The 12,713-nt window shown below is 40.7% G+C and overlaps 1 protein-coding gene across 1 annotated transcript in view; it reads right to left on the bottom strand.

The window, feature by feature from the left end:
- Positions 1–12,451, bottom strand: part of LOC143036524 (uncharacterized) — a 36,830-nt gene extending 24,379 nt beyond the window's left edge. The window contains exons 1-3 of the mRNA XM_076203988.1: positions 12,310–12,451; positions 2,892–3,041; positions 64–176 (exon numbers count right to left, since the gene is read on the bottom strand). Of these exons, the coding sequence (XP_076060103.1) occupies positions 64–176; positions 2,892–3,039 (261 nt within the window). The 5' untranslated portion in view covers positions 3,040–3,041; positions 12,310–12,451. The remainder of the gene's footprint in view (positions 1–63; positions 177–2,891; positions 3,042–12,309) is intronic.
- Between the last annotated feature and the right edge of the window lie 262 nt (positions 12,452–12,713).

Here is a 12,713-nt window from a genome sequence, read left to right as displayed (position 1 = left end):
ATGCTTAGTGTGCCGCCACCTCTTCTCTTCTCTCCTTCCATTCTATGTCATAGGGGAACTTACCATGTCATGCCAGTCTTCCTCATGCTCCCGATGCAAGTGATGGTTCACCTCCTCTTCCAGGTAGTGAACTGCATCCCATAAATCCTCAATGTTCTTCTCCAGCCTCTTGATATCTGCGAACAAGAAGGAGAAGTCACGGAGGTGGGGCCACTGGATCGGCGTGCAGATGTCCGCGAACATCATTCATATGATCAAAGACGATGACTACTCTCGAAACTTGTATTGTTTACCAGGGGAAGCCTCCCCTACAACTTTAGCGTTACCTCTAAACATCAACCCTCACCACCTAAACATAAATAAATAAATAAATAAATAAATAGATAAATAGATAAAATTGAATTAAATCTAAATTCTAAAGCTGAAACTACATGTAAACAGACATTTCAGCACGGCGGACATGCATTCACAGCCGGGACCTTATCTTGGTAGAAAAGAAACCTTGCGGAAGATCCCTACACATACTTTCATACTTTTTCTTTTAAACCCTGTGTTAACTACTTGGAGTCGATTTCACATAACCTTTATAGTGCTCAGTATCCACCAACAATGACTGTATCAAACCATATGACACCTGCAGAACATTAGAAATTTCGTATATGGTTTTGTGGCAGTGTCCTCGAATGTTGTTATCCAAACAGCCACTTCTAGACTAAATATATCTAGTTTCTCCTTTAGCCTTCTTTGCCCAACGTCACACATCACTGACATCGAGTGCAGATTCAGAATCCATGTTCTTCAGCAGAGTATGGAGGATATCAAAATACGAGAATCCCCACCCCTCGTAAAGACTTGATTACCGTCCCTTGTTTCAGCCTGCTGACCACTAATACGAACTGGAAGACCCAACTATATATTCCCATAGTATAAGGATATACAGCAATCCATCACATACTTTGGAAGTGAGGGGCAGTCCTGTTCCTCTTGATGGCATTCTTCGGTTCCACCTGCAGCGTGATAGTACGCGTGATAGGTGGCACTGAAGATATGGAGAACTTGTAGTCGCCTCCATCAATGGGGCGCACTTGCCGAATCATGAGGGTCCACGTCTTAGCTCGATCATCGTAGGATGCAGCGAATCTCTCGTCAGAGATAAAGATATAGGTGTCGATGGCAACGATCGCGTTATCGCGAAGACGGCTCCAGGTGATGCTCATGGTACCTAGATTCTGCACTCGACACATGAGGTAGGCTGTCTCTCCTGGTTGGACGCGCACCACCGAAGGCGTGTGCATGTCGATGACCGTATCCGCAAGGCCTTGTCGCACGCGCCTTTGCTCCTCCTCTTGCCGCTTCAAATTGTAGAACTCACCCGAGTTCGGAGAGCGAGGACGGCGACGCAAAAGTACTTCTCTTTCATAGGTATTCTCGGGTTTCGCTCTCGATTTGGTAGATAATATAGGTTTCCCTGGCTTAACCCCCGTTTCCCCCGAGTTTACCCTGGAGCTCTGATCGTCTTGTGCCAACGGAAGCTCATCAGGTGAATTAATTCTGTTGAACTGGTCCTCCTGTTCCCCTTTGGTATAGCCACTCTGCCCATCAGGGCATGGCCTCATCTCACCCATCCACGTGCCCTGTATGCACAGCACAACACCACCGCCGCTCCCAGACTTCGACCCGTGCTTACACTTGACAAGTGCCACATCACCCCTGAATAGAAACACGACTTCGCTGTTCTCTGGGTGACGAACTGGGCCACAGGAAGCATCTGTTAAGACCAGCAGAGCACAGAAAACAAGTAACGTATATGTGTATATCTTTCTCCCTCTGCATGATACAGCCATGATTAAAAAAAAATTACAGAAGTGAGAGGTTGTCAATTCTTTTGTTTCTTGATCTGGCCATCAACAATCTGCCACAGTGTTAATTTGAAGGCTGGCCGAGTCACCACACAGAGACACACTCAACTGACAGGCGAACACACCGACACCTTCAGTCTCAGGACACTTGTGGCGCCCTGTGGATCGCCGTTCGTTCCAACCTTCTTTTTTCCTCTTCCACCTCCACCCCTCCGCGAGTCCAGAAGCCTCGCCACCTCAGAGCATCGAACCCTTGATTCTCTCCCAGATACATAGGAACCGCTAATCGAGCATTCATTAAAACTGCTTATCGGGAGTGGTGTTGTTGTTGTTGTTGTTGTCGTTCCCTAGACTGTCTGTCCGAGCAGTCCCGTCTCCCCAAGGAATGCCACAGCCGAAACTGGGTTTTCCCACAAATCCTTTGTAGAGTGGTGTTGTTGTGCTGCCTGGCGACGGCACCGTCTGGGTCGACGAGGTGTCTTGGCGGGTCGTCTCGGCGCCTGGGCGGCGGCGGCAGACGGTGAAAGCGACTCAGTCAGTCCACTTTTGGAACACATAATAAATGGAGTTGGGTGGGTGGATTGGGGGAGTGTTAGCACACCGAAGACATTAAAAAAAGACATTTGGCTTAAGTCACAGGAAGGAAGCATGGTAACAGGAGCACAGCAAAAGGATTGGTTGGCTGAAAGCTTTGGCAGGGGTTTAGGAAAATATATTAAAAAAAAAGGTAGAAAAGAGAGGACTGCAGAAAAAGGATCAAGTTCACCGTTGGCATCAAGCAAGTGGGGACTGCAGTTAGAGGTTTGAGCTACAATATGGAAAATCTGAGAACCAGATGTTTGAAAATCTGTGACTACGAGGATCAACAAAAATGATTGTTGAATAAATTAAGAGCTTAATGGGAGGACAGTGAACAAGATTCTGAGACACGTGGCGAATAAACGAAAACCTAAGTTCATGTCCGAGTGACGTTATAGAATAATTCCATTTCTTCCCAACCCAGTCCTTCTTCCAAAACTACTTAGGTGTTACCTTGGTGGTGGGCGTCATTACTGTCATGGCCTTCACCATGGTCATGTCCTCCATGCTGATGGTGATCATCGTGTGCAGGTGGCAGATTCATACACATTGCCATAGGTGAAATGACGAGAACCACGATCCAACACCAGTTCCACTTCATGTCTGGAAGAATAATACTGTTAAGAACCGGTTATATTTACAAAACAACAAATGATACAGAAAAGAAGGCCCAGTCCCTTCAAAATCGCAATACTTTAGATAATATGCAGAGTTATTTTGATTTTGGGGAACACACACACACGCACACATACTTCTACACACACACATTTTAAGAAGAATCACTAAAGCGGCACTACGGAGCTGGTGAGCTCATGGAAAAGCACATCCAAAGTCTAAGCAGTCAGCAGTAGACGTTCATAGTGACAGATAGTGAAAGGAAAGGAATAAGAAGTGGGTTTCAAAAATTCTGAAAAAAAAAATTGGAACATAAGGTCGTATGAGCCCTCACTCGCTTTCTCTCCCACCCTCTCCCCACCACCACCGCTGCCATGGCTGCCGCTGCGATAGGTTATATATTTAGATAGGGTAAAAGATGGAATAAGTAATAAACTTTAAGAAACAGAGCTCTGGGCGCAAACCAAACGCAAAGGGGAAGAATGCTATTCTTCAAAAGGGTAGTGTACATGTTTGTGCATGATATGTTATGAATCAATGGTTAGTCCCTAGAAATTTATTCCAAAACAGGCTGACTATAAACGTGGCCGTTGTGTACGAGCAAGGGCATGATATGACTTGTAAGGTCAATAAGCGCAGCAAGGTCAGGCAGGGGTAAACAACATTGAATTAAAGACATAACTGACTTGATAAGTCTTGGAAAGAATAGATAAGTTTGTATGAGAGTGCATTTGGACATGATAGGACAGACAGGCAGAGTCTATGGATGATGAAGAATGGCCATGAATGAGTAAAATCAGGCAGTACGGGTCCCCTGTTTCGGTATAAAGGAAGAAGGTATAGTGAGGTTGAGAAGGCGCGCGCAGCAGTATCCACTGCACAAGGCCGACAACGATGCGTCCACTCGCCACGCCGAGTTTTTGTGGAGGTGCACTAGACTGGTATCCTCAGCGGCGTCATCTCTGCCCTCCATGTCTTCTTCATCTTGCACCACTTAGCTCTCTCTGTGGGTTTACTTCCCAGTTCGCACACTTGGCCTTTTGACCTACTTGAATATACTGTACCCTCAAAAATCAACTCACATTCAATTTTCGTTTGGTCTCTAAAGTTACCATGAGTTTCTTTGACATAAAAGAACCTGTTGCACTTGTTTTGGCACCCGTCTCTCATAGCGTTTCTAGATAGATGCACTAGTCACTTTGTAGATTTCCCTCATGACGCCATCTTTCCTGCAACTGTATGTTTATGGTAATACCTAGGGTTTATGTTCTTGGCCCCCTGTATTGAATAAACCTGGCGCTAACCATGAAAAATTTACATTTTATGTATTAATCGAGGTGCTCAACCCCGACGCTACGAGGAGGGAGGGGTTGGCACATAACTAGATTTGTTTGGTGTTACTCAGAGCAAAACAAGCATCCTTCAGTAAAGCTGCAATCAGAAGGAAGCATTTCACGTAGTTAATACGAAGATAACTAGCGTCTTTACTAATAAGAGCAAAAATGATCAGACAGAAAAGAGAAAAATAAACATGGATTTAGTCTAACATCACCGGTACATTTAGTACTGATACAACCTATAGCACTAACGATCATAGGTGACACAGAGAGGAAAATGGACGAGCAGGTGAAACATAAGAAGACTGGAAATAACATTGATATTAGCAATGTACCAGAAGTTACAAGTACAGAAATAACGTTCATTTTATGAAGTATGAAATGAAGAAAAACACCTGGGAAAGATGACCTAACAATAAATCTTTTGAGAAGCGCAGGAATGGAAGTTCAGTATAGACCATTTGGACTATTTGCTCATTGTATACTCAAAGAAAACGTTCCAATATCGATTTTAATATGCATGAGAAGAGATAAGAGACTTCAGCAATCATCGTCCAATGAGATGGTTACAAATTTATACCCTACCAAGTCTTTTCCAAGTCTTAGATATATACTAGGTCAAGTTTTATAAGAAAACCAGTCAAGAGAATACACAAAATTTAAAAGCGGGTAATTCAACATTGACCATCTGCAGATGATGAATTAATTAATCGAGGAAGTCCACGAATACAGTAACCCTTTGTGTTTAGCTTTTGTTTAGTTACAATAATGTGCGAAAAGCACGATTACATAGATACAAAAAAATATCAAGGTCGAGAAATGTGTACGGCAAAGTGACACGATATCACCCAAGTTACAACTTACCTCGAAGAGATTGTCAGAACTGACCCGGAAAGGAAAGGCTTGAAGATTAATGGAGAATATTCCAATCACCTGAGATTTACACGTGGCATTAATCTTATTATACACACACACACACACACACACACACACACACACACACACACACACACACACACACACACACACACACACATATATATATATATATATATATATATATATATATATATATACATTTATACATATGCATATACATATATATATATATATAATATATATATATATGTACATATATATATATATACATACATATACCAAAGGCTTTTTCCCCTTTACACACACACACATACACACGCACACACACACACACACACACACATATATATATATATGTATATATATATATATGTATGTATGTGCATACACATGTAAATATATATATATATATATATATATATATATATATATATATATATATATATATATATATATTCCACCACCTCTCGACATATTGGTCTAAACCATTCATCCAGTATATATATATATACATATATATTTATATATTTATATATATATATATATATATATATATATATATATATGTATATATATATATATATATATATATATATATGTGTGTGTGTGTGTGTGTGTGTGTGTGTGTGTGTGTGTGTGTGTGTGTGTGTGTGTGTGTGTGTGTGTGTGTGTGTGTGTGTGTGTATGTGTGTGGATGGGTGTGTGGGTGGGTGTATACGAGGTCTGTTAAAAAAAAGTACTCTCCTCCCAAACGCACGCACTTATCCCAACGATGTTTCCACTTGTTGAAACAGTCCTGATACGCTTCTTTTGTAATATCCTTCAACTCCTTCGTCGCATTTGCCTTAATCTCGGGAATCGTTTCAAATCTTCTTCCTTTCAAGGGTCTTTTGAGTTTGGGAAACTAGAAAAACTCGCAAGAAGCAAGGTCAGGTGAGTAGGGGGTGGTTGGGGAGGAACAGTGATTGAGCGTTTGGCCAAAAACTCACGAGTTTTGGGGGGGGGGTGAATGGGCTGGAGCGTTGTCGTGATGGAAAAACCAGTCGCCACTCCTCCACATTTCTGGCCTTTTGCGACGGATGGCGTCCCTCAAACGTTTCAGAACTTCAGTGTAGTAAGTCTGGTTCACTGTGAAACCTTCGGGGAGGTACTCGTGGTGAACAACATCCTTAGCATCGAAGAAAACTGTCAGCATTACCTTGACATTGAATCGAACATGGCGATCTTTTTGGGGTCTGGGGTATTTCACTCATCCACTGGAACGATTGGACCTTCGTTTCAATGTCAAAACCATTAACCCACGATTCATCACCTGTTATGATCCTGGACAAGAAGTTGCCATCTTCTGAACGATCAAGCAGTACCTGACAAACCTGGACGCGATGGGCTTTTTGTTCGTCCGTAATCGGGCGTGGCACAAATTTCGCAGCAACGCGGTGCATCTTCAATCTTTTTGTCAAAATCTCGTAACAAGATCCAACTGATATCCCACAGTCTTCAGCAAACTTCCTGACAGACGTCGATTTGCCCGCACCAGGATGTTGATTTTGTCGACGTGTGGGTCGACGGTTGACGTGGAAGGATGTCCAGGACGCTCATCATCTTCAATGGACTGTCGACCATCCTTAAACCGCTCATTCCACTTAAACCATACCGTACGCTTCATAGCAACATCACCGTAAGCCGTGTTAAGCATAGCAAAAGTTTCAGCCCCAAATTTTCCAAGTTTAACACAAACTTTCACAGCAAGTCGTTGCTCCTTCACGTCATTCATTCTGAAATTCGCCAAACGAAAAAATTGCACTTCACTAAAAACCGCGTAGCTAATACACAAATAAAGATATCTGCAATCAGGAAATGGCGTCGTAATCAGCTGATCTGTACAAACTTAGCGACACCAAGAGGATTCCCGTGGAACCAACTGGAGCCGCGTAATTCAATCAGTACGCGTATTTTTTAACAGACCTCGTATATGTATGTATATATATATATGTATATGTATATATATATGTATATATATGAATATATGTACATATGTACATATATGTATATATATATATATATGTATATATATGTATGTATATATATACATATATATATATATATATATATATATGTTTGTGTTAGTGTGTGTGTGTGTGTGTGTCTGTGTGTGTGTGTGTGTGTGTATGGGAAACTGTAATGTTATAACACATTTGTAAATGTACATTTTGAACCCACTATCGGAGAAATAATATCAAAAGTACAGGAAAATTATATATTTCAACTACTGATTCTGCTGAAGAGGACTACATATAGTAGTCGAAATATAGTTTTCCTGTGCTTCTGATATTATTTCTCCGAAAGTGGGTTCATAGTGTGTATATATATACATATATGTATATATATATATATATATGTATATATATATATATATATGTATATATATATGTATATATATATATATGTATATATATGTATATATATATATGCGTGTGTGTGTGTGTGAGAGAGAGAGAGAGAGAGAGAGATAGAGAGAGAGAGAGAATATATATATAAAGGTTCAATTTTGAAAGTGTACAAGTCATAGGTAGATGGAGAATGGTCAGACAAATGCGAACTCTAGGGCCTCTAAGTAGATGTAAAAACAGTGAACTGCTTGTTGACTCTCGCATAAGATATTTGCACAGAAAGGAATGTTACGTTTTGGGAAATCTTATATTGCGTGGTGTCTTGAGGATGAGGCCATGGCAATAGCGATTAGAAAGAGATGAAAACAATAAGAATATTTTATTAATCTGTCTTAAGCGTTCGTCAAGGTGCCCCACTAGAGACTGCTAAATAAAATCGAAGCCCATGGCATAGGAGATTTTTTTTTTTAGAATGGATTAGAGCTTGGATCAGTGACAGAAAACAGCGGATCACCATAAATGGTGTAAAATCCAGGTGGGGGAGTGTTTCTAGTGGAGTTCCCCAGGGCTCGGTTTTGGGTGCCTTATTGTTCATTATGTACATAAACGACTTGGATTATGGAATTAATAGTGGTTTTAGTAAGTTTGCAGACGATACTGAAATAGCACGCCAAATTAGGTCAGGAGACGACGCCGAGATTCTGTAGGACGATCTTAACAAATTGTTCACATGGTCGGTGAAATGGCAAAATAGAAAATATAGCTTAGATAACACGCGTTTAAAGAAAACTGAGTGCGAGAGAGACTTGGGAGTTATTGAGTCCTGACCTTAAATCTAGGAAACAGTGCATTAGCATCAGGAATAAAGCAAACAGAGCATTAGGTTTCATTGCTAGGACGGTTACGAATAAAAGTGCAGAGGTAATTATCAAACTATTTAGCGTTAGTTAGACCCATCCTTGACTATGCGGTACAGTTTTGGTCTCTGTCTTATAGAATGGACATCAATTCACTAGAATCAGTACAGAGGAGAATGACCAAAATGATACATGGGCTCAGAAATTTACCTTACGAAGAGAGGCTTAGGCATCTTAACTTACACTCTCTGGAAAGACGCAGAGTGCGGGGTGATCTAATAGAGGTGTTTAAGTGGATCAAAGGCTTTAACGGTGACGCAAGCAAAGTCATCATATTAAGACAAGAGGGCAGGACTCGTAGTAATGGGTTTAAACTGGACAAATTTAGATTTAAGAAGGAAATAGGCAAGAATTGGTTTACTAATAGGGTGGTCAGCGAATGGAACAGACTTAGTAACCATGTAGTGAGCGCTGAAACTATCAGTTGTTTTAAGAAACGATTAGACAACTTTATGGATGGGGATGACAGGTGGTAATGGACATGGAACTGCCTAGTGTAGGCCTTATGGTCTCTTGCACTCTCCTTCATTCTTATGTTATGTTTTTATGTTTCATATTCCTTAGAGACAAAGAGTGAGGCAAGTCACTCCAAAGATGAGATGTGCATTTAACCAACAAGGAAAATTATTTTATAATTCTGGCTTAAGGTTTTGAATTCCATCCCTAAAAATGATTTGTAGATTTCATAATGAGGTGAATGATTTGAGGTTGGCCAGTGAGTTCGGATTAGTCAGTTTTGAATATGATGCAAGCACCTGTGCACATTAACAGATATATGAGTTTTCCCATTGGATTTTGTTAGTCAAAATTAGGTCGCAAGAGATCAAAGTTTTAGAAAGGAAAGACTCGTTAAATAGTAAACTGGGAGAAAAAAATAATTGTTTCAAATACTATACAACGGGTCAAATAACCAACTTGGAAAAAAAAATTTGTCTCAAATACTATACAACGGGTCCAGAAGGGTTGTTGCCATGATTTAATTTACAGTCTTAGATGTTGCACTTTGTCACCGATAACTAGCGCTTCTATCCCTAGGAGACAATGGCTTGCCGATGTGTTGGAGTCACACAGGCGGTAAAGTGACCAGTATACTCACCAATCTTTTTTTTTTTTTTTTTTTTTTGAGTGGTGACATTGTCTTAAATTGGATAGCTAAGAAAGCATTGTCAAGATCTTGCTTTTCGATCAAGATCACGGATGAGTTTCTGTAAGGATTGAAATATAGAAACACTGTAATTAACGTGTGTTCATTGAACGTATTTATTGTATGCTGAGCGAAACTGCGAAGGAACAAGGTATATTACGGAAATTTCTACAGATTACATATAGAAGACTGCACAGTGAAATTAAAAGTAAATTCATCAGACCTAACAAAAATCATTCTACTATCCTCTCGTTCTACTCTCCTTCCTCAAATCCCTCCTTCACCATATCCATGCATTCGACATCTTCGTGGTGATATCACCCCCAAGGATAGAAGCCGGCAAAACGCGAGCACCATAGCAAGCTTACACAGGTATACAGCCCTGCATTCAGGTACAGGCTTGACCAGGTATACATATAAGGCGCGAGCGAAGCCAAGCCCCCTGAAGTCAAGGCCATCAGGCAGGATGGTCCACACGCTCCTCTCATTCATTCAACTCGTTTGTATGGAAGGAGTGGAGGTTGAGCCTCTGCCCGGCGCTGACCGGGATATAAACGGAGCTATAGGCTCGGGCTCGGGGTGATCAGGGCTGCTGGAATCGACCAGATTTAGTTTTGATTTGTCAGGCGGAGCAGATTTATAAAGAAGGGAGAGTTAGGTTTGTTCTGGCCATAGGAGAGGGGGTTGTGACGACAGGGACTGGAGAAGGTTGATGATCAAGAGGAGTGTGGTGCAGGGCGCTGTTTTGATCAAATGGACTGAGGGATTGGTTTTCCAGGAGAGAGAAGGTCCATGATGTGCCAGCAAGCGACCTAGGAAGGCATATTGTAGAGTGGAGTGACCAGTGTGTGTGTGTGTGTGTATTTACCTTGTATTTACCTAGTTGTATCTCGCTATGTTGTATCTTTTTGGCTACCCCCCGTGTAGGGGGAAAAAGCCTTTGGTAAATGTAAGTATGTATGTATCTCGCCATGTCTAATTTGCTCTTAAATTCTTGTATTGTTTTTGCACACACTTTTGTTTCTTCTAGTATGTTCCCTACATCCACCACTCTATGTGTATATATGTGTGTGAGCGCGCGTTTGTGTGTGCGTGCATGTTTGTGTGCGTGTTTGTGTGTGTGTTTTACCTAATTGTAATATACGGGATTGTAGCTATGCTCATGAGTGATCTCTATATCTCCATTTATCACAGTTTGCCAATCATTTACGTTGTCCGCCTAAATTATTATCTATGATCTCTTGATTTTTTTAATTCAATATTTAAACATCCTCCCCATTTTTCAAACACCTTTCTCCATTCTAAAGATAACTACCGTATCACCTCTTTATCTTTGCTCTTTTAATTGGGCAATCTCATTTTTACTAATATCTTTATCTACTTTATCTTTCAGCCTAGGCTTGTTGCTAACTTTAATATTCTCTCTATTTTTCCTTATATATTTTTATGTGGTGGCCACATTATCATTTCTTATTTCTGTCCGGGAAAGATAAGATTTTCAGGTATCTTTATATCTTCGATATAATGAAATATCATGCGGTTCATTAACAGCTTATATGTTTTTCCCATCATTCTGTGTTCATTAACAACTTACATGTCTTTCCCATAACTGTGTTTATATATTTTTCCTGCGACAAATCATATCCAATTAAGCCTCCCAGATCCTTTTCCTCCTTTGGTTTTATGATTATTCTATTTCCCAGTTTTTAGATCGGTGACACTTTCTTTCTACTTTGGGCCATTTCCAAAAATTAGCAATCCTTTACATTTAATTCCATCGTCCATTCCCGGCTCTATTTATACAACTCCTATAGGTCTTCTTTTGGTAATTTACAATCCTCATCACTCTTCATACTTTTCCTGATTTTGACGTCACCGACGATTAAGTTGATGTCATTGATCAAGAACGTTACTGGCGCCAGCACTGAGCCCTGGGGTACTCCGCTTGTCACAGTTTCTTAATCCGATTTCTATCACTTACTACTATTCTTACGCACCTGCCCTTCAGTAACATCCTTCTCCCATTCCATTACCCTTGAAGTCTAATAAATATGTCTACTTTCCACATTAACGTTTTGTGTGACACCTTGTCGAAGGACTACTTACAGTGACATCTCCCAACCGTTTCAAGACAGGAAAATTCTCCCAAGTTGTATCAAATCATGTCATTACCAGAAATAAACTCTTTGATGCCAGTAACACTCGTCAACAGTTTCATCAAAAGACAGTCTTAATCCTTTGAGGTTTATAGATTTCTCTTAACTGAATGAAATTGTCTAGGGTTAAACATTGTAAAACCCTAAGCGTCGACAACATTCTTCACCTGTTTATCTATGGCAATTTGACCCGCTCAGGTTTGAAAGTTTGGTTAAGCTGAATGAAACCCCCTGGCCGTTAGCCATCATAGAAATTCTTCCAGTGGCAAAACTATCCCTGAACGGCCTAATTAGTGGTATGAGTCCTCCATTCTTTAAAATACAGCCGCAAACAAATACAGGTAGGTACAAAACAAGTTGATCTTGATCGTCATGTGTGCAACTTTGTGAACGACTGCTGTCCCTCATTTTACAAAATGGGTTTCGTACTTACTGCTTGAGTGAAGACGCCCAGTCCTGCTAAGAGAAGGTTGTTGTGCTTAATGATGTGACGCTGGGATTCTACCCTCGTGGTATACCTGCCCTCCACTCCCCCTTTCCCCCCTCCCCAAGCCCCGAAGCAAAATAAGTGAGCTGTTTGTGTCATAAGCCTTCGATGATATTCTCCTACACCATAAAACTGTTGCTAAAATCTTACTTCTGCCAAAAGGGCACCAGTAACATGCATATTTTTTAATAACGGAGTGTATTGCTAAGTTGTATGAGCATGTACTATGATAGAATAATAACTACAAGCAGCTAAAAAATTATATTTGATCTTTGCTGTGAGATCACGCTGAACACTCCTTTGTGGAGTTATCCTGGCGACCGCCAACTGATATGGAGTCACGACGTAAT

The sequence above is a fragment of the Oratosquilla oratoria genome, chromosome 20, assembly GCF_046742065.1.
Source record: "Oratosquilla oratoria isolate Oo_2021 chromosome 20, ASM4674206v1, whole genome shotgun sequence".
Lineage (NCBI taxonomy): Eukaryota > Metazoa > Arthropoda > Malacostraca > Stomatopoda > Squillidae > Oratosquilla > Oratosquilla oratoria.
Note: the sequence above shows the minus strand (reverse complement) of the source record. Positions and strands in the feature narration are given on the sequence as shown.